We start from the raw sequence: 23,671 nt of genomic DNA on the forward strand, positions 1-23,671 counted from the left end.
GTACTTTGGTAGTTCTTTTTTGTGTGCGAGAGAGTATCGATATTGTGTTACGGACAATGAATTCTTGGACATTGAGTGGTTCAGTGCAGTGTTTGGTGATGTGATCCCAGAAGGGCGTAGTGATGACCAGTGAGTGAACGCGAGTTGAAGTTACAGATGAAGGTTATGGCAAGCTCAAGATGGGGACAAGAAGTTTTTTTGAGAAAAAACTCTTGAAAAGGGGGCGTATATGTCATGAGTAAGAAAGAGCCCTTCGCAAGAAAGAAGACGATGAAACGTTCGAAACGGCGCGAGCGCGCTCACCATAGCGTGGAGAAGCCGGAGGCGCGTGACCCGAGCTGTGATCGGGACGCAAGGAACGACGCGCTGCCATTGTCTACGTGGACTTGCCAGGAGAAGGTTGTCTCGCCAGCAAGCGCACTGGCGACGGGAGCGGCAGGAGTTCGACTCGGCAGCCTGTGACACGGGCGTCCCGAGAGGTGGCCTGAGTCCTCGACCCGGTTCGAGTGAGGCGTCTCGGGATGCAGCAACCGCGCGCAGCCATCACCGACGTTCCTGGCGCAAGCCCCCTTCGAAGCAAGCCGCCGAAGACTGTCCCCGGTGGGCCAAGTCGGCTCTTAGCACCGGGCATCAGCGACCGCCGCTAGGCCTAATCTCGGGGGCCTCCGCCACGTCAGCGACGACGTCATGCGATGACGACGACGGACGACGATTCGGCAGCGGCAAGGACGGCAATGGTCGTCGAGAAGGTCGAGATCACCGACTAGGACACGACGCGACCGATCCCGGACTTTGACGGGAAACGCATCAACGGTACCAAGTAAGGTTGGCCCGAGGCATGAGCAGCACAAGGCTAGAGCGCTATAGAGCCACCTGACTTTTTATTTTTGGGACAGTTTAGTTTGTAGTGTGTTTTGTGTGTAGCTCCAGTTTTTACAGTCTCTTTTGGTATTTGTTTGGTGTATTCTTTGTGTATCCTATAGAGTGCCGTGCGTGTGCTCATTAAATGTGTTTTGCCGTTAAGAGTCCTGTCTGAATCCATCACCCGGAACTACCTGAAATTCGTGACAACAAGACAAGCATCAACCAACAACTGTCACAGTTCTTACGTCTTTGTGCTTGAGCAACGCGCTGCAAATGTCGACAATGTTTGTTTGTTTGTTTCCTCAAAATTATGCCACATAGCCACTCTGGGGGAATGGCCAAGACTGCGTGTCCACAATGGAGAATCAGACGCTCTTAGATATTTCTTTTTCTTTTAAACTGCGGCGCGTGGAGTGACTCCTCAGAGTCTCCTCCCACACGGGCGCCTCTGACGCAAGGTATGCCCGGTGTTCTCTTTTTTTTTTTAACACGAAAGTGTTTTATGCCGGGGTCCACCAAGAACATCCGTCACGGATATGACGTTGATAAAATGGTCGCCAACGGGTGAGAAAGAAAAAACCAAGAAAAAGATACCCGGCTGGGAATCGAACCCACGACGTGGTGGCCGCGAGGGCAAGCGCCCGTCGCCCTACCGACTAAGCTAAGTCGGGAGATGATACGCACGGCGCGAACGCGCCTTATATCTTTCAGACATTCTCTTTCGCGGCGGGCGGAGCGGGGCGGTGCCGCCGTCTGTGAGAGATGAAAAGAAGTAATGCTTCACGATTGACACTTACTAGCGCTTACTCCGAGATTGCCTGCGATATCGGAGGTCATGGTTAAAGCGTCTCGATACCAGAGAGGTAGACTGGCCGCGCTGGCGTCGCCGAGGCACCCTAGACGCAGTTACGTTCTTTGCATTTGGCTTCGTGTTAGCGTGCGTCGGCTCATCGGAGTAGTGCAGCTTCCACGTACACCAACGGGATTTATCCGCCGCCGTCGGCTGCTTCAATTGCGAGAGCACCGACTAACAAAACTGCTGCAATATGCGTTGCAGAAAGGACGCGATTTCGACGGGCGAATGTCGTGCCTTGGTGGAGCGAGAGCAGCGCCTGCGAGACAGAGGCCAGCGGGACGCACGCGTTTGGGCTCAGGCTACGAACCTCTACCTCCCGTGTTGCTGAAGCGCAGTGTGTGTTTAGTATGCATGAGCACAGGCGTCGGCTACCCATTACAAGAAAGCGCACACTGTGCCGTTTCTCTCCTTAATTGACGACGCTTTGAAGAAGTGCATACCGGGTACCAGTGTTGATTATGAGCTTGATGATATCCTTACGCGGGATTCACGATTCGCTCTGTCCAAATATATGTTCACACCGTCAGCTACCACAACGGTTTAATAATGATCATGGGCGTTAGTCGTCGCGATAGAGACATGCTGTCAACATGGGTGCATCCACGTCAAACGGTGCTATAGCTGCCAAACACGAATAGACATTGTACAAGCTCTCATATATCACTACACAATAAGCACTACTTCTGTGAAGGCACGTTTCACTTTCGTGTTATACCGATTCCTATGACGGACGGATCAGCCATGTTTTTTTCGTTCCACATTATGAGTTCTTAGAGAAACGGACCATATTGTCGTGCGCGTCTAAAGGGCAGTTTTCAAATTGAAAGAACATGTAGGATCGCTGCGTGATAGAAAACACTCTCAAGCTCCTCCGAGACCTGCGTACCACCAGCGGTAAATGGTGAACATAAATATCTCGCTGTTATATCGCCGGCGTATACATGGCGTATGGTTGTGTTGTGTAACGCAGCGCTCTGGGGAGCGAGGGGTCGCGGGTTCGAATCCCAGGTCAGGTATTTCAGTATTATTTCTTCTGCTTATCTTTTTTGTGCTATATCCGTGTCATGACGGCGACGGCGAAAATCCGCCGAGAGTGTCCATGTAATTTATATCGCAATAAAACGGTGTATGGTTCCCATTGAATTCATGTACGCACACTAGCGTTGAACGCTGGCTATCAAAAGCAGCCTGCTGCTGTATACGTTATTCTGTATACTTTGGTGCTGTATACTTTTAAGGCGTAATGAAAGCCTCAGATGCCTCATCAAATGGAAAATTGACCGTCGGGGGCGTCGGCATCTCGCGTCAGCGACGTGAACGCGAGTGAAGCAAAAATTATTATCACATGATGACGTCACCATAAGACGTCATTATGGCGTCAGCGATCGCCAAAATTTGGGATATCACCACGGAGGCAGTGCAGAACCAGGTGAGGTGCAGAAAGCTTGCCATGCCTCAAATCCTAGCGGCAGCGCAAAACCACGTTCTGTGCAGAAAGCTTTCGGAGGGGGGCGGAGAAGGATAAGTACATTGACTGACAAGAAAAAAAGATGGCGGCTTTCACCTTCGAATCATCTTAGGCGAATGCATAAGGGACACTGGGAGCTTTTTCTTTATTAGTTTCCGTATTCGTAATGTAGTTTCACATGCTGCTTACCCTTTCGATTACCTCAATATTACCTATGGGGGTGAAGCGCTAAAAGGACGACGTGCACAAGGGCGCACAAACGAGTCCCCGTCGTCCTTTTAGCACTTCACTCCCTTCGGCAATAATGCTATACCAACTAGCCCAAATAACCACCTTGCTAGGTTATCTCAAATGTACCGACAATAAAATCTGCCTGCTCGAAGATCAAGTTACACGCCATATTATAAAATGTTCCTGCGCCATCACGATACGATATATTGCGGGAAGTCATTCGATCTCATCGGCTAATACTCACCTTGACGTCATAAGTCCTCGATAAGTTACATTGTGTTCGAACTGTTTCTGATGCATTCTTAGAAACGTGCTCTTCAGGCACATGCTGCTTGTAGGAACCCAGGTGTTGGACGTAGCCCCCAGCAGCACAAATGTTTCATTAAGCCACTGCAAACAAAATTAAGCAAGCCATGCTACAAAAACGTCGAGATGCTGTGTATGATACGTTGAACATCTTTTCATACAGGGTATGCTTTAAATACTTTATTGCATCTAAACGCACACTAGCTGTGAAACGGGCTTTTATCAAGCAAGTAACACAGGGGAAAAAAGTTACACAGGAGAAAAGTCGTAGATGTTTAGGCGTAACGAAAATGAACTCACTGTTCGAAGTAACATACGCTGAGTTTGAGTTATTTTAAGTGCCTCATACAGGAATCGCTTGCGCCCCACTCAAACCACCCAAATGAAGGAGGCGGCTTTGGTGCAAATGTCGCACAGGAAAAGCGCTCGTGCATATATTACATAGTGTTCTTGTCATTGGCGTAGCTACGGTGGGAAAACTGAACTCCTTGTGAAATTTTTTACGCACTGGTTAAGTATATGTGTTGGTATATGTCCTCTCAGGAAATCTCACATGTGGGCGTGAAGAAACATGTGCGCTACAACACAGGTTCGTGTGGTTCCTTCGCACCGTTTCCCACAGTTTCGGTCATGAGTCCATGCGGGTGATGATTACGTATTCACCGGATCATATAATATGGAAGTGAAAGTGGCTTAATATTAGTAAGGATATCGGTAAGCCCATAATTTTTAACTTGCCGGTGTTTTCAGTATGTTCACCAAGCAAGATTCCTTAGTCTGCAAACTCCTTGCTCATAATGTTTTTGTCTAAAGAAACGTGCACTTGAACAGGTTTAAGGCCGAAGAGCCGGTCTCGAATTCTTTTAATGCGTATCCGTTCGTAGGCTAGTCATTCATAAAGTCTATCTTTCCGTCCGTCCGTAAAGCGTAGAATGACGCGCTCAATAAATAAATAAATAAATAAATAAATAAATAAATAAATAAATAAATAAATAAATAGAGGACAACGCTGGTGGTGGCAAGACTCCAAGCTGTGACCTCATGCTCAGAAGCCGAGGAGCGTTAGTGTTTAACCCAATGGGTTAAACCCTATGGTTTACAGAAGGTATGAACTGTTTGTACCGGCCTCTGCAGTGTCCATGTGAGAAGCACGTCTGCTCCCGTGACGGCGAGGATCACTCAGTCTGCGGCGCTGTGTGCTGGACAGCGGACGTGTGCTCGCAGTGCCCGGATGCCGCCTATGCGAGATATGCTCACGATTGAGAAGTGGCGGCGTAGGAACGCTGAACGGCCACGGAAGTACCAACTACAGTAAAAATGGGGACAATTAGAGGCACAGAGGAGTATGCGTAAGCATTCTGACATTTGATCAACTCCACGCACACGGCACCTGGTTTTATCAAGCAGAACAAATACGGCAATTATAAAACGTAACAATTACCAAAATCATCAATGATGACAGAGATGAGCAAGAGCCGCAGTGCCTACAGGTACTTACTAGAGTCGACTTTCTGCGGTATCTTTTTTTTTCTTCCCAGCAAACCTGACATGAGTGGTCTGCCATTTAAATCCCCAATTTTCCTTGTGAAATATTAAATGCGAACCACTTCTTAGCGAACTTCTGCCACTTTGAGCGTATCTATCTATCTATCTATCTATCTATCTATCTATCTATCTATCTATCTATCTATCTATCTATCTATCTATCTATCTATCTATCTATCTATCTATCTATCTATCTAGCCGTCTGCGACTTTGTGCTCCCGTGGTCATTTCTTTGAATGTATGTATGCAAAAATTAGTATGGTGTGACATGAGTTTATGACGATGATAAGTTACAGGTTTTAACATGAAAACCATGACAACCATGTCATGAACGGCATGATTTACATGCCACAGTCTTGATGCTCTCAAAGCAATTTCGTTAGTTTGTTGAGCGAGTTGGTGCATCTTAACACAAACAGGAATAAACTGCGCAACCTGACACACACACATAAAACCAGGCACACAGACAAGCCCCGCCACGGTGGTCTAGTGGTTATGGCGCTCGACTGCTGACCCGAAAGTCGCGGGATCAAATCCCGGCCGCGGCGGCTGCATTTTCGATGGAGGCGAAAATGTTTGAGGCCCGTGTACTTAGATTTAGGTGCACGTTAAAGAACCCCAGGTGGTCGAAATTTCCGGAGCCCTCCACTACGGCGTCTCTCATAATCATATCGTGGTTTTGGGACGTTAAACCCCAGATATTATTATTATATTATTATAGGCACACAGACAAGCGCAGACTTGCAACTAACTTTTATTCCACACAGTCCACCTATGAGTACATTCGGCAGAAGCCATCATCGAGCATGCGCGCCTCAAAAAGGCCTCACGACCAAAATCTAAGAAAAACAATCGCAAAACAGCATCTTAACAGCGCTCATCGATAAACCTCATCTCGGTGTTATGAAAAAAAAAAGAACTGAAGATTCACTCATGCAGTCATTTCCCTTCTTCCTTTCGTGGCATGCGTCGCGAATTTCCTTTGCTCTACTGTAGCGGCAACGACTGAATATCTTTACGTCCTTCAGAATTGGCGCACACTTGCATTCGGAGTAGTTGGGTGTGGGGGGGGGGGGGGGGCGGAGGCAGAATGGAAAGTTGGGCTAGTTGGAATGCATTCATGATTGATGCAGCGTTAAGACGAAGACTAAGACTAAAGGAACACAGGGTGCACAGGACGGGCGCTGTGCACAGGACAGCGCCCGTCCTGTGCACTCTGTGTTTCTTTAGTCTTAGTCTTCGTCTTTAGCGCTGCATCAATCACGAAGGGGAGGGAAGGTGCCCTCTTACATTGTTTATTACTGTCAACTGATGCTCATGCGTGCGCACGTTCACACACCTTGCAGTCTGTCCCACATAGCCTTTACCCACTGAGCAAGAATTCTTGAGGAGGTGAAACTGCGCTCGCTCGGACGTCCTAATGGAGTCATGGAATCGGGCACAGCACTGACGCGTCCTCTGTCGTGATAGTTCGCTAGTGGAGTGGGGAAAACGCACGCCTCACGCTCTCCGACGAAGCTTGCCGGTTCAACGCCATCCGGCGCCGATTGGCCGCTCGTGCTTTACGCACAAGTGGGTGTGTTTCTTGTGTGTTGTCGCCGGTTCCATATTTTTCGGTAAATTAACAAAAAAATGTTGTCATATAAAGAAAAATTGCTTGAGTGATATATCTTGTAGAACGCGAAATCTAATTTTTGTTAAGGTGAACTCGATAGGTTAGCTACAATATTTAAGGCGAAAGCCTTAGATCTCTTATGAAACGGAAAAATTGACCGTCGGCGGCGACAGCATGAGTGATGAAAAAAATCATCGTCCCATGATGACGTTATCATGCTGTCACAGATCGCCAAAATTTCTGACGTCATGATGACGTCACATCGCATGACATCGTGGCTTTGCGCTGCCTCCGTGATTGGACAAACGATCACGGAGGCAATGCAAACAATGTAAAACCAGATGAGGTACGTGCAGAAAGCTTGTAATGCCTCCGATCCTGGAGACAGTGCAAAACCACGTTAGGTGCAGAAATCTTTTGCATGGGGCTGGGGCAGGATAGAGACATTGACTGAAGAAAAAGAACATGCCTTTCGTCTTCGAATCGTCCTAGTCTAATGAAAAGGGGCCCTGTGAGCTTTTTTTTATCGAATGATGAGACTTACTCTCCGAGAAGTGCTTCTCGCAAAAGTGGTGCTTTTTTATCGAATGATGAGACTTACTCTCCGAGAAGTGCTTCTCGCAAAAGTGGTCACGAGGCGTGAGCTCTCGAGATTTCCTTGGTATGGCACGAGCCCACGCCTCCAACCTCACCGTGTCACTAGGAACATTGAAGGTTGCGTACCCACTCCTTGCAGGATGCGTACCCACTCTTGCAGTTCGGCACGGCACATTTCCGTCCCATCCTAAAGAGCACTGGTGGAAATATGCAAAGTCCTCTCCTTTGTTCACGGAGCAATACTTCTTTCTACGTGGCTTTGTTGCGGGCGTGAAACGCGCGCGCGAAGTTCAAGAAATGAGCGCCGCCGGCACAACGCAGAAGCGACTGAGCGCGCTAAAGAGACAGAAAGTCTGAAAATCGCGAAGTAATGTGTGACAGCTTGCCCGCACGAATTGGGAACTTTCCCTCGCAAAGCCATCTACGCGAGCGTGCGCACAACATGCGAGTGAGATGCGAAGGGCTCATGCATGCGGCAGACGTCGTCTGCTCAGGGGCCACAACTGGCAGCTCGGTTGAAGCGCTGTGCGGCCTAAACTTTTGGCAATATGTATTATTAACTGCAGCTAAAATATCTGTCACATATCAATTGATGTCACAGAAAGATATGTCTCAGAAATTTTACAATGTACGAGGCGGTATCACGATTTTATGCGTCGCGTCCATATCACTGTAAACAAAAATAAACCCAGCTAGGATGTCTTGGGGGATGATGCTCCCGCTCAACTCCAGCACATCGGAATGTACAGGAGTATATACGTTCATCCACCGCCGTTCTCCTCCCGCGGGCGACGGAGGGAGGAAAAGGGCGCCCATTCCCTGATTAAATTCCGGCGCTCATGCCGCATATACTCGGGCGCATCGCTCAGCGGCTTTCATTGGCTGCTGGAGGAGTGACGTAGGCAGACTCGCCGGCCAGCCAGTCCCCAGCAACCATTGTTAATAATCTTCATTTCGCCAGAACCGTCGCGGGGTCATTGACTGACACTTGCTTTCCCACGGTAGAGGTTGGGCGACTGGGACCCCTGCGTGTATGTTTTGGGAATGGGATGATGACTAGGCTTGTACTCCCCTTTGCTGGACCAGACGGTGCAGCTAGCAAGCAGGAGAGATGGCGAGAGGGTGGTCGGTGCGGGAGGAGTCGGCGGCCGCGGAGTGACGCAACGTTAGAGCAACGATAGATGAAGGATGCTTCTTTAGCTCTCTAACAGTTGTAAATATTTAAATCAACGTTTTGTATCATTTGGAAACCTAGCGTCATCGAGTTATTGAAATCGAACCCTTTTATAACAACCTACATGGCACAGACCAAGCCACCCGAATCGAAGTGCAGCGAAGTGCAGCGAAGTGCAGCGAAGTGCAGCGAGGCTAGCATTACAGGATGGCACTAAAAAAATCCAGCGGAAATTTCGAAAACGCGTTGTTTTGACCTCGTGTTTTTAAAAAAATATGGATAACTGCCGTAACTTTGAACACACCACTGTAATATTTGGAGCGCGGAGTGACTCTAGAGATATGCATCATAGTTGTGTGTTTATTCCATAAAGAGTTAACTGTTATAAGTAAACCTAATTGGTAAAGAGATAGTTCGAGTCTGGTTAGTATGAATAAAGTGTAATTTCTGTCCGCTTTCGATATTAATAAACGCCAGTTCGACGTCTATCATTACGTGTAACTAATCATGATCTTTCATGTAAACTGAACATGAAAAACAGAAATCAGTACTAATTTTTAGAAATAAATTTAGCCAGTTGAGCTAGAGAAGGGTGCTTGGTAGAGGTTTTTAGAACGCATATACGTGCTTATTTTGGTGGAAAAAATATTTTGATATGGTAAGTGGTATCCGAGATATTAATATAGAAATGTAACTGACACTTTGGAGGATGTGGTCCGTCCATAACAAGAACGGGAGAGAGGGGGCTGACGAGACCGGTTTGTGGGTGACGGGGAATGCTAAAGGAAGGCAGGGGTCGCTTAGCACAAAAACGGGTTGTGGGGCGCTTGACGTTTCGTTGGGAGGGGGTTATTGTGGTAGTAATAGTTTGAGGATAAGAAAAAAAAAGAATATTTCTGCAACTCATTAGAGAGCACGGCTCAGCGTCATTTGGGAGGGGGGGAAATGGCACTGAATGAAGTGTTTTCCGTGTTGCTGAGGGGAAAGGGCACAATTTCGCTGCGGCTTTTTTTTTTAAATGCGAAGCATTTTTAGCGAACTTCGGCGACTTTGAGCGTATCTATCTATCTATCTATCTATCTATCTATCTATCTATCTATCTATCTATCTATCTATCTATCTATCTATCTATCTATCTATCTATCTAGCCACCTACGACTTTGTGCTCTCCTGATCGCTTGGTTAATTGAATGTACACCAAAACTGGTATGGCGTAACATGACCGTATGACGAACATAAATTACAAGTCATAACATGAAAATCATGACACGCATGTCATGTACAGCATGATTTACATGACACGCTCATGGTGCGCTGGCGGCCATTTCGCTAGCTTGATCTACCGCGGAATCGGCATTGCGCGACGTGCCTGTGTGACGAACATAAATGACACGAGTTAGCATGAAAATCATGACACGCATGTTATGTACAGCATGACTTACGTGCCACGCTCATGGTGCGCTAGCGGCCGTTCCGCTAGCTTGATCTACCTCGGAATTGGTATTGCGCGACGTGCCTGTGTGACGAACATAAATAACACACCAGTTAACATGAAAGTCATGACACGCATGTCATGTACCGCATGACTTACGTGCCACGCTCATGGTGCGCTGGCGGCCGTTTCGCTAGCTTTATATACACCAAAATTGGTATCTTCCGACGTGACTGTGTAACGAACATAAATAACGCGATTTAACATGAAAATCATGACATGCATGTCACGTACAGCATGACTTACGTGCCACGCTCATGGGGCGCTGGCGGCCGTTTCGCTAGCTTGATCTACCCCGAAATTGGTATTGCGCGACGTGACTGTGTGACCAACATAAAAACACGAGTTAACATGAAAATCATGACACGCATGTCATGTATAGCATGACTTACGTGCCACGATCATGGTGCGCTGGCGGCCGTTCCGCTAGCTTGAGCTACCTCAGAATTGGTATTCCGCGACGTGCCTGTGTGACGAACATAAATAACACACGAGTTAACATGAAAGTCATGACACGCATGTCATGTACAGCATGACTTATGTGTCACGCTCATGGTGCGCTGGCGGCCGTTCGCTTGCTTGATCTACCCCGAAGTTGGTATTGCGCGACGTTACTGTGTGACGAACATAAATAATAGGAGTTAACATGAACACCACGACACGCATTTTCCTCAATGTCATACAAGACGATGTATGCAGCTCTTTGCTGGCTGCTTCGCATTACATCGGTTCCCACAACGCGTGGGATCTGCCGGCTTTTTTTATCCTTTCCGTCCTGCTGCCAAGCCCGTGTATAGGCTATAGATTTTTTATGGGGGAGGGGGGAGGCTTTGATGCACTATAAATCTCAGTTTATCTCCCCGACCAGATAGTTAAAACTGTCAGGATGTTCACCTTCAAGTAGAGTGTCTCTGTGAATAAAACATTTCTCTTTATCTCTCTCTGACGAACAGTGCTCGCAGACAGGACATAGTTTGGACCTGAACAATGCAACGACGCTGGCCCGTGAAGAGGGGAAAAGGAAATTTCTCGAACCTTGGTACACACGTCATGACGCATCAGCGTGCAGCACCATCCGTGGCCTCCTGCCGGACTTTTGCAAGGACCTGTGTGTTGAGTAGACAGGTCGACATTGCTTCATTTCTGTCAGTGTGTACTGAAGATGCCATCCCCGTAGGGGGCGTCATGTCTGTACCTTTTATTATTAATTTGTTTTGTTAAGTGGGAGTAATTTTTTTATTTGTGCTTGAGGCTGCACGTTTGGAAACTATACATGCACACGCAATAACTATATTGAAAAATGTCTATTACGAAAAGTTTCATGACAGAGCGGGGCAGCAAATTAAGAAAGAAAGGTACAACTTGCGCGGAATCATGCTTTGCAAAGCAGAATAGAGGTACGCTTTTCTTATGGAGCGGTCGCAAGCATACAAACTTACGACTAATATGTGGAATAAGCGCAGATTAAAATGCAACTGTAATAATGAGTAATAATATTTTATAAAATTAGCAAGTTAATCGGGAGAGGTATTCTTGTCACTGTCGTCGAGAGTACCGAAATTTGCTGATTGTAGTGAAAAAATGGTTTTAAAAGATTTAACAGAAGTCGGAGTATCGATTTAGAAATGTATCGAAAAGTATCGCGCGTTGTGCACTTTGTTCGCGGCGCGCATGTGTGTTTTTATCACAGAGCGGCTCGCTGACACCAGAGTACATGGGATCTGCTTGTTAATATTGACTTCTTTGTGATATTGTCTTCTTTGTGTGGTCCGTTTAATAAGCACTGCTCTGTCAAATGTTGTTGTTAATTTTAGTATTAACTATGCTGTAAGAACCAGTGTGTTCTCATGCACTGGTACCTTTTATGGGATCTATTAAGTGTCTGTGGCTTCAGTATCCTCAGTTTTCATGTCTGTGGCATCATTTACAGTTCTCATATACTACTTTTTTTGCTAAATTATTGAGGAAGCAATCAGCTGAACCCTTCCGTCGTCAAAGGATCTGATGGATGGTCCTTCGCGGATGGTTCCCGGCGACTACGCTTCCTTCGTTTGTTGTGCATTCTTTTGCAGCATTCTGGGCTCCATTTCGACACGCTGCGCATGAAACTTGAGTGCTGTTGATTTCACATGATCTGTGTATTGCTTTGTTTTTTGGTGCCTCTTTGCATCTTTGTTTCTTCTTGTATTGCTTTCTGAAATGTTGCATCATGAACCCAAAACTGCAGCTTATTGTGAATAAATGAAATAATAAGCAGTGAAACGTTCTCTTGAATTTCATCTGCTAGAGCTCTATGGAAAAAATACACAGTGACTCTGCAGTGCAGTGTTTGCATGAGAATTCCTTCATGTAACCAACGCGTGACACGATCAGCATAGAGTAAAGAAACTGTAACAGCGGAGCAAAGAAAAAAAATACTCCCGATGCATCTCACTGAAATTCCGTCCGGATGGAGTAAGTAAATTCGTAGAATACTTCGAAGGTGCCACGCAGTCACTCGGGCCAGCTGGAGTGAAACGACAGCAAAAGTACTTCTGAGGTGCAACGAAAAAACTCCGGCCAACCGGAGTGAAAGAAGAGCAAAAAATACTCTGGAGGCGCCACGCAGTAACTCCGGCCAGTCGGAGTATAAAGAACTCCCAATGGAGGGGGGGGGTCGCTAGAGGACAAGCATTTTACTCCCACCTGGGAGTTTTTTTTACGGTGTAGAAGAGCATGTAAACGATGGAAACACGTCGGAAGCATCATATATCGTGCGGCGGCGAAAACCGCGTTTCCTCCGTGACGCTATTGCGCTGCTCTCGCACGCTGTGGCGGCCGAGCAGTTTCTCCTTCTCAAATACTTCTTTCTCCGTGTCTTTACCACAAGACAAAGGTGCATGACACACCACACCAACACTGCCATGTACATATGAATTAGTGTGCTTTTTCCCGCGCCCTTGGACCCTGTTTCGGCCTCTACCTATGCGTGCGCACAACCCTGCAACATTCCTAGGAGCCGAAAACACGACCTCAACTGCGTGTCGCTTCCTAACCTCCTTTAGGTAGTACGACGTTTTGTGCACATAAGGCACAACTACACATCTCCTATCGACATGCGCCCTTTGAGATAGAAGAGTCGAGCTTTCGGCCTCGATGTTGTTCAGCGTTGCCTGCGCTACTGCAGTGATCAGGGATTACAGGAAACGAACTTCTTGCAGCCTAGACACCTGTGCGCCAAAGCTTTCCTGAATGGTGTTTGTGCATGACTTCTTCAAGCCCGACATGACACACTGGGAGGCTATGGCCTACTTCATGGTTTTCGAATGACTAGAGTCATAGGGCAACAAACTCTTTTGAGACCACGGGCTATATTTCCAGCACAAAAGGTTGTCACAGAAGTTTACAGCGATATCTAAAAATCCAGTTTCGTTACCTTTTGCTAGTTCATGGGTGAATGATAACCCTTTGCACGGCGCTGAAAAAGGTGAAGTGCATCCGCAATGACATCATCATAGGTGGAAGTGTCACGCTTTTTTAAACGCATGAGAAAATCATCAACATAACAATACGCAGAAAAAACCTGGTCACGGTCGAGCTCTTCACTGACCGCTCTGTCAAAACATGACCAAAAAGTGTTGCATAATAAAAGCGCAACGCAATACCCTATGCAGATGCCCTGCTTCTGCACGTAGCAACCTTGTTTCATCTGGATAAAAGTCGAGTCGAGGTAGAACTCTAACAACGATAAAAACCTGTCTACGGCCAAACCGGCCGAATAATGAAACGACGCCTCTCCATTTGCTTAGATGCAACTAAAAAAGAGCCTCATACAGTGATAGATGAGGAACCATCAACGCTTGTGTGTGTGTCAGGTTGGGCAGGTTATTCCTTTTTGTGTTCAGCTAAGCAGGGAGGCATGTCACGGGAGGGATGTCAAGTTACATCACATACGCGTCATAACCTTGAGCACTTTTTCTTTTTTTTTTCTTCTACCACGCGGTTTACTTTCAGTGTGATTGCTAACGCCCGCGCGGGAATGTGGCGGCATCCCACGGCGGCCGCGGTAACTATGCAGCTCACGATGCCCAAATCAGCCAATGGCCGTGAAATTTGGGTATATTGAGCGGTCATTTGGCTATGCGGCATCATTTGCAGAAAGAATAGGGAATGATTTCTAGCTCATTTTGATAATTATTTGTAAATTCTGGACCAGTTCTACGCTATAATGTTTGCTCGCGTGTTTTGAGGAGCCTCTACTGCCGATCGGCCGCGTTTTCTGACCATGCTGAAAAAGTGTTGCAGGACCCCTTTAATATTATTCTTGGCCGGTTGCTTCCCATTTTCTTGTGACGTAGGTGTAATAAGGTAGCTCTACATATCTTTAGATAATGCCTCTATTTATTGACTTCTCGATGTATCCACGGAAAGAGAGAACTCTTTATTGAAAAGCAGAGAATTTAGTCGGCGTAGGCAAATCGCTGACTAGCTACTCTGCGTGGGGACGGGAATTCGGGAATAAAAGACAGGAAAAGAGAGAGAGGGAAAAAAGTGACATACAATGTCAAGATAGAATTAAAAAATACAGGCTGAGTTTTTTTTCTCTTGGGTGGGGACGCGCGCTGACAGAGTCTCTCTGCCTGGTTTCAAGGTGCATATAAATTTTGTCGGGCTGACCGATACTGTCTAAATACGTGAATAGAAGTTTAATCGCACGCCTCTGTTGCCTGAGGCAGGCTAAAGGGCCGAAGACACAGTCAAATGATAAAGTTCTTTGGGCTATCGAAAATATGCAATGTTCATAGAGCGCACGCTCATCGGCATACGCTCGACACTCAAATAAAATATGTTCCACAGTTTTGATGTAGCCACGGTTGTTGCAGTATGGACATGCTGCTTGACCGCAGCGGTACCGTAAGCTGTTTCCAAAGGCAGTGTTTAGACGAAGACGATATTACAGATTTTCCAGATGTTGAAGAATTCTGGATGGGAGTCTTGTCCTGAGATGTGGGTCGATTATATGCGAACTTATTTAACCAAATCTGATGCTTCCCAGCTGGCTAAAAGACTTGCTTCTGAAAAAAAGAAGAGGCTCTGCAACCTTGCGACATATAATTATGCTTTCATGTATCCATGACGCCCTTTAATAGACATTTCAATATCAGAGAACTTAAGTTTTCTCAATTTGGACAATTTAGTTATAATATTATAAGTATTTTGACTCTTCGGAGAACCTTTCTTCCTCCGTGTCGGTACAATATCTCTCATTACAACTGAGGCCTCATGATTTGTTTTTGCTAAAGCATTATACATTGCCTCTCGCTATGAAGTCTCATATTTGATCTTAAGCAGTAGCCTCATAGTCCCTTGTCATCCAGTGTGTTGGCCTATTTTTTTTCATGTGTTTATTAGGGATGGGCGAATATTCGGACGTTTCGAATATTTGAACGAATATTAAAGTATTCGAAGTCGCTTCGATACAAATTTATATTATTAGAAATTTCGAAGTATTCGAAATGAACGGATATATATATGTTTGACCGCACATAACCTCCTGTAAAGGTGGTTTCGCTGCAGCGTCGCATTGTTGTAGTGTGAAACTACCTTGCCAAGGGAAATCTGCACTGCCGCAAAGCCACACTTCACGGTTAAATATACATATTTTTAAAAGTTTAACAGCGCGTTATATGGGCTTATATGCGCTAAGTATAGTGATTTTTAACTTGTAACGTACTGTACCACTTATAAATCGCACCCTACTGCTATTCAAATTTTGATACCATTCAACGTTTCTTCCACTTCATTTCAAACCAAAAGGGTGACATTCACTCATACCTAGTTCCAATTCTTAAAAATATTGTGCAAGGGTCATGAAGAAAATGCTCAGTTTTTCTTAATAATATGTGGTGAGTACTATTCGAACTATTCCATTCGAAATTATTCGACCAAATCATTATTCGCTTCGGATTCACTTCGAACCTCAAATTTTCTATTCGCCCATCTCTAGTGTTTATTATTTTAGCGTTCAAATTAGAAAGAACGTTGGTAATGACTGACATGTGATCGAAACTTTTTATCGTCCCGAAAAGCTATTCAGCCTAGATATTATTCCAGTGAAACGTTTAGGGTTACGTTGATCGGAACTGGTCGTGTCATTGTCGGTTGAACTCCGTCAGCATAAAATGTGGACCGATTCCGGAGATGGTGCAAAACCGATGCACAACGCACCACCCGACCCTGACTCCTTTCCCTAAATAGGGGTAGAATGCCCATGGTGTGTTGGCTTGACAGGGAAATGCAGGTGTGACACGCTAACGATGCATAATTACGTGTCATATTTTGGCAGTATAGAAGGGACACACCAGGAAAAAAGAACACTTTACGCGCATGACGGTAATATGCAATGTGAAGTACAAGACCGAGCGAGTGCACAGACACACACACACACACACACACACACATATATATATATATATATATATATATATATATATATATATATATATATATATATATATATATATAAAGTTCATTAGTACCATACGCATATGTGAGCATCACTGTTCCCGCAACAAGAAACAGTTGAAAGAGCACCAGAGCAAGGCGAACAAACGTCATGCTACGCATGTAAGCGGGATAATTTCCGTTCAGGGAAATTTCCGGGTGCATTTGCCAAGCTAGGCAGATCCAGAAGTTCTCACCTAAAAAGCAGAGAACAGGTGTCAAACGAAGCAAAACAGAAAAAGAGAGCTAGCGTCAAACCCGCTAAGCCACTGAATTCATTTTGCGATACCGTTTGCATCTCCTGTAACAGCTTCGCTAGGAAATCATGCCAGCAGGACTGTGCGTCAATCTATCTCTTTTTTTTTCCGTTCGAGAAAGAGTAAGAAAAATCGTATTTAATATCGCAAGTTTCGTTAATAATTCAGTCCGTTTCGCCATGTTCCTATCATATCAATGCTGTCGTAAGAATCCATTCACTATTTACATCCCGTTTATTTCAAGAAACTGTACAAATAGAGTAGTCGTAAAGTGTATCAGCTGCCGATGGTACTGCCGCCAAGCGTGATTCATCCATCGGGCCATTTAACATTTCATGAAGTTTTCTCACGGCAATGCATGACGAGCATTGACCCGAAAGGCTGTTCATTGAACGCACTCTTAGAGCTGTCGTGTACCTCATTGTCTTGGGGGAAATTTTGTATATGACAGTTATTCTACACCCAGTGCTAACATTTATTTAATAAAATTCATTACAATGAAAAAAATCGGCAGATCCCACGCAATGTGCGAATCGATGTAATGCGAAGCAGCCAGCAAACAGCTGCATACATCGTCTTGTTTGCCATTGAGGCTAATGAAGTCATTCATGTTGTGACATTTAGTTCGCTATATATCGCGGGCTTGTCATACATGCATGCGTGTACAATCTGGTATATGCCATGCTAATGAAACATATATTCTGCTACATATATACGTTGCGTGATCTGGCATTTATGTTCGTCGTGCACTCCTGTCATGCCATACCCATTTAGGTACATATCCAGTGAACAAAACGGCCGTGAGTGCACCGTGAGCGTGGCATTTCAATCATACCCTACATGATATGCTTTTCACGATTTTCGTGTTACCACCTGTTATTTATGTTCGTCACACAGTCACGTCACGCAGTTACCAATTTTGGTGTATATCAAGCTAGCGAAACGGCCTCCTGCGCACCATGAGCGTGGCACGTAAGTCATGCTTTTACATAACATGCGTGTCACGATTTTCATGTTAACTCCTGTTATTTGTGTTCGTCACAGAGTCATGTCGCGCAATACCAATTTTGGTGTCGATCAAGCCAGCGAAACGGCCGCCAGCGCACCATGAGCGTGGCACGTAAGTCATGCTGTACATGACGTGCGTGTCATGATTTTCATGTTACCTCCTGTTATTTGTGTTCATCAGACAGTCACGGCGCGGAATGCGAATTTTAGTGCATACCAACCTAGCGAAGCGGCCGCCAGCGCACCATGAGCGTGGCGCGTAAGTCATGCTTTACATGATATGCGTGTCATGATTTTAATGTTACCTCCTGTTATTTGTGTTCGTCAGATAGTCACGTCGCGAGATGAAAATTTTGGTGTTATCAAGCTAGCGAAACGGCCGCCAGCGCACCATGAGCGTGGCACGTAAGTCATGCTGTGCATAACATGCATGTCATGATTTTCATGTTACCACCTGTCATTTTGGTTCGTCACACAGTCACGTCGTGCGATACCAATTTTGGTGTATATCAAGCAAGCGAAACGGCCCCGAGCGCACCGTGAGCGTGGAATGTAGATCATGCTGTACATGACGTGGGTTTCATGATTTGCACGTTAAGACCTGTCACTTATGTTCGTCGTACACTCTTGTCACGCCATACTAATTTTGGTTTATATCAAATTAACGAAACGGCCGCAAGAGCACCAAGACAGTGGCATGTAAATCATGTCGTTCATGACATTGATGTCATGATTTTCATGTTATGACCGGTCATTTATGTTCGTCATAAAGTCATGTTACGCCATACCAATTTTGGTGTACATCCTATTAACGAAACGGCCAGGAGAGCACAAAGTCGTAGGCGGCTAGATAGATCGATAGATAGATAGATACGCTCAAAGTCGCAGAAGTTCGCTAAGAAATACTTCGCATTTAATAGTTTCACCGTTTCGATCTTAGCGCAGGATTTGTTGACCTTCTCGATATGTCCATAATGTACATGTGGAGAACATACCCCGCGTTTTCTTACATACGTGTAAGGCATCTGCAGTAGAGAGCGTGTATGCTAGGAAGAAGTATACGTGCGTCACGTTTTTTAACACTTCGCTAAATAACAAATATAATGATATTCCCGGCAATGCCTGAATAGTTCATACAGAAATGCTGTCGTTCATCTTCCATACAGAGCAGAGACGAGCCCGTAACCAGGGAGGCGCTGCATTCTAGTGTCTCCGTCTTACATTTTCCTTAAATAAATAAATAAATAAATAAATAAATAAATAAATAAATAAATAAGCTCGAGCTCTAGTTTTGACGTTTCAACTCTGTTCATCTAGCTTTAAAAATATATCATACACTTATCATTAGCACCACTCAGGTCGAGTGTAAACGCTCGACCCCAGTTGCGCTAAATATAACAGAATATGCCGTCCCAACTCGCCCAATCTGCCAAACTTATGAGTATTAAACACTTGCTCTTAGTACTCCAGAAGTGGGAGAGAGTGCACCTGAGCGTGAGAAATCAACGGTTCAACCTCACCCTTCCTATCAATCGCAACGGAACACCCACAAGCGAAGAAGGCGGCGAACGACGAAGCACCGTTGGCGGAAGCGGCAACGCATCGCAAGGCGTTCCTGACTACGGGTCCTCCAAATGTTCGACCGCAGCATCTCAACCGAAAACAGATATTACAGCAAACCTTCGAGCCTCTCTACAAGAAGCAGTCAGGATAGCCATCAATATATTCGCGCATCTACAGTCGCAACAGACGTAGACGCCATGCCAGACGTCACACCTGGCCCCTATTTCCTGATCCGACTTCGTCGGAATAGCCAACAGTCGATGCCTAGATTCGACGGGTAGACTGACTGGTGGAAATCTATCGCTGTTCAGACATAGTTACTTCTTGCAACGCGATCGCCAGTTTTGAAAGCCCGTGAAGATGCCGTACGTTTCCTTGTCGTATGTCAACAAAACATGACCGCAGTTGAGAGTAGACTCGAAGCGCACTTTTTCTATGACAGCAGAAATGCGAAGATTTCACCGAGAAAGTGAACACCTTCTTTACAGGTGGGAAGCTCCCATTGATTACTATTACAAAAACAAGCCAGCCAAAGCACACCGTAATAGCCTGAGCTTGGATCGAAGCTTGTGCTGGGTACTTTATATTGCGCCATGATGACCACAACTCGATTCTCACTTGCGATTCTCCCGAGGAACTTCAGTTTATAAAGCTTCTTGAATGGCATGTCGAAATCGTTGGCTCCTGAGTCTCAAGCCAATCGACATCGAGCGAAATCCATAACTTTACGGGTCACGGCAACAGGGCGAACTGATCGGCAGAGTGTAACATTCAGTGAGAGTTCCAGAACACTTCGCTCGAGCAGACAAGAAAAACAGTATCCAGCAAAAGAGGTACGCCACACTGCTTCATCTGCATTTAGTGCTGCCAGCTTTCTCTCAACTGCTCGATATTGCAGCGGAAGGCAAGGTGCCGCTTCTGCAAGTAAGCTAAGCACCTCAAAAGTAACAGCTCCCCATAAATTTGCATGACACAAATTTAGCAGGCCTGCTGGTCTTGAGAAACAAAAGGTAGTCTAGACTATGGAATAGAATGACCAATTATATATACGATTTTGGGTGTGTTACAATAAAATATACTGTTCATTAGCTCTTTATTGTGCATTATTTTATATATTTTATACACAGAGGAATGAGCCACAACATATTATTTAAGAAAAAAAGCGCACTCTACCTAGAACTGATCATAAAAGACTATATTTGTTTCTAGAGTGAATAAGAGGAACATCAGTCTGATGCCTGCGTATCGTGTGGTTAACAAAGAGCCACACCTTGACGAGTTTGCTCCATGAAACGAATATGCATGCTTTAGTTAGCTTACATTATTATGCATCATCTGGGGTGTAATAAAATTGAAGCGCCCTATAAGCATCTCATCTTGAAGTATATTAATAGCGGGTGTGTGATTCGTTCTCGATGAGACTGCTATATCTTATGCATTACGCCAGTGTAAAGGTAGATGTGACGGATAATATGTTGTAAAGAGCATTGCTGTATGGGATTTTGCTATATATCATTTTAAAAATGAAGTATAAAGCGTAATGGCGCAAGGAGATGAGTAGAGGCATCACACAAACGTTCCTCCTCCTGTTTTGTAATTATAGCGGCGAACCTAGCTCTTTAAAGAGCGAGAGGCGAAAGACACGTGAAAGCTCAAGGAAAAGTGAGCAGCAAAAAAAAAATATATGCATGGCTCTGCTATCGCACAAACCAAAGCCCAGCGGAGCTTGGGAAATCCCAGCAAAGTACTACCAAACCACACCCGTAGTCTAACGTTCGCTGGGCTTCCCGCAGCTCCACTGGTCAAACGGCCACGTTCACGAGCCTCCGGATCTTCATTTCTTCGCTTACGCGAACTCTCGGGTTCCGTAAATCTAAACTCGGGATCTTGGGTGCTATGCAGGATGTCCCGAGTTTGGCGAAACTCGGAATCTTTCCGAGATCTGGCGACACCAGTTTTCAACGAGCTAACAGTAGGAAAACGTCAAATCCATCCCTGAGCGTGCTCTGCGTTTCAAGTAGCTCTGCTATATATGCTGCCTTAGCAGGTAGCATATACAGTAACTCTAGCTAAGACCAGCTCCACCTGCCTCACTCCTCCTCTCCACCTCGCATCCACACTACCCGAACTCAGCGAAGCTGTGCACGACGCCGTGGAGCAAATAGCGAGATCCTATATCAGCTCCGCTTTAAAAAAAGACAATCTATTATTAGATGCGAAGCATCTAATAGCGGAGTTCAAACCGGTGGTGGTGGTGTGTGCGGCGTGACCACCCTTACTGCGCATGCACAAACCCTCCTCCTCTCCACTCTCCCTCCCCCTCTCCACTGCCCATCTCCACCTCCCCTCTACACTCCTCCTCTGAAATGCGGGCTCGACATCCGAAATTCTCTGCTGCGCAACGCCGCGATGAGCGCCAGCGCATGCGCGTTCTCTCCCCCTCTCTCTCCTCTCTTACGCTGTCCCCTCTCGCGCGCCTGTCGACTGCGTTCCCCGCTCGCCCTGTGAGAATTAACGGCGAGACTAGAGGGAAGACACGACGCGCGTAGCGTTCCTCTTCGCGTTCCACGACGTGCGGTCGGTAGCATGCACAACGAACGCCAACAGAACGCCGATCGTGCAAGTGTTCTAGCTTCCCATCGCCTCATGGTCCCCTTTAGCGGGAGATGGTGTAATTTTATCTACCATTCAAAGAAGCCACTACATCAGCCCTTGTACCATTTGCTTCATCATTCATCGTGTTTCGTAAGTTCGCGTGGTGCCATTATGGTAGTTCATAGTTTGAAGTGAACGACAGCGCGTAAAACAGGAAGGAGAGAATGAACGACAACTCGAGCTCTGCTGTTCGTTCAGCACGAGCGCTGTCGTTCGTTCTCTCTTCGTCCTGTTTTACGCGCCATAGTTCACTTCAAACTATGCAACACCAACTAGCCCAACGCCGTACCCTTTTGCTAGTAGACTGCTGGCCCAAATTTTCCTACTATGGCAACATCATTGTTTCGACTAAACTCATGGTATCTCTGAATATTTCTGCTGACCACTAGTTTGTAACTCCAGAGAGCTTCATTGATTCAACGAAGTAGATTCATACACGTGCGCTCATTCTGCATATGAAGATCACCCCCTAGACTCCTTATAAGTGTCCAAGACTTTCTTCATTTCAAGGACACTCCACAGTATACTGCCGAAATATTGAAAGACTACTCCCGCTAGTGCCCTTCTCCCGCTATAATAAAAGCTTCCCCTCACCCTATGTAAAGAAAGGGGGTATTCTTAACATTAAGACTTTTTCACTCCTTTAGAATTTGGAGGAGTAAGCATGTCTTAGTCTTTCTGACCTCTCCTTGGAGGTAGATAGCCCTTTCAGACAGACAGCACTTGAGAATTGTGCACAATAATATTTGATGTCTTAAGGGCGTAGTATTCGATCAAGAAAATTCCTGTAATGACACAACTTCAAGTGCGCATCTGAATGATATAAATCGGCATGGGCAATTGTGCTTACACTTGAGGGGTCTTGGTACTCGTATGCATCCTGACGATAGGAAAGAGAAGGATCCGTTGCAGCCATACTAATTTGAAGAATCAGAGAAGAAGAAAATAGGACCACTGAACTCTCCTTCGCAGCCAGCGCGCAGAGCAAACTTTCAGAAAGTGAAGCGGAGAACATACTTCCTTTTTACTACTCTAAAGCAACAGACTGCATTATAAAAAACATACGACGTCTTTTATACACCCACTTGTGCTTATCTTCTTTTTACTTCTTTACTCAGTATGTTTGTATAAGCAAATACTATGATGCATTCATGCATTGTTCTTTTCAGCGTAGTCCTCTGCGAAAAAAAACGAGAGAAACGAAAAAGACGTGGATAAAAATGTCAGGTACATCAGCTGTGCCCTCGGACAGTCTGCCCCTGACATAAAAAATAAACACCGATGAAAATGCCGCCACATCATCATCGGCGAAGTGAACACTGTTGCTGCTTTTTGAACACAAATTCATCAAAGATCACGTGCTTTTGTCTTACAATAAATATATAATGCATTCCTTCGAGACGCCTGCTTTAAGAGAGGCTCCATAATAAATGGTTAAATTAACGTGTAAAGACAGCATTGACATTCATAGTGATGTATATAGTGGTGACTACGTCTCAAGTCTGAGCACTTTCTGGCTTTTATATCTTCAGTGTTTAACCAATTCACTATAGCTTT

At 45.5% G+C, this 23,671-nt stretch overlaps 1 protein-coding gene across 2 annotated transcripts in view; it reads right to left on the bottom strand.

Annotated features, from left to right (window-relative positions):
- Positions 1-23,135, bottom strand: part of LOC119379591 (uncharacterized) — a 184,632-nt gene extending 161,497 nt beyond the window's left edge. Inside the window, exons 1-2 of one of the 2 annotated variants that reach the window (XM_037648897.1) lie at positions 22,965-23,135; positions 3,664-3,809 (exon numbers count right to left, since the gene is read on the bottom strand). In XM_037648897.1, coding sequence (XP_037504825.1) covers positions 3,664-3,809; positions 22,965-23,129 — 311 coding nt within the window. In that variant the 5' untranslated portion in view covers positions 23,130-23,135. The remainder of the gene's footprint in view (positions 1-3,663; positions 3,810-22,964) is intronic. The other variant, XM_049412028.1, reaches the window with a different exon arrangement.
- Between the last annotated feature and the right edge of the window lie 536 nt (positions 23,136-23,671).

This window comes from Rhipicephalus sanguineus, chromosome 1, assembly GCF_013339695.2.
Source record: "Rhipicephalus sanguineus isolate Rsan-2018 chromosome 1, BIME_Rsan_1.4, whole genome shotgun sequence".
NCBI lineage: Eukaryota > Metazoa > Arthropoda > Arachnida > Ixodida > Ixodidae > Rhipicephalus > Rhipicephalus sanguineus.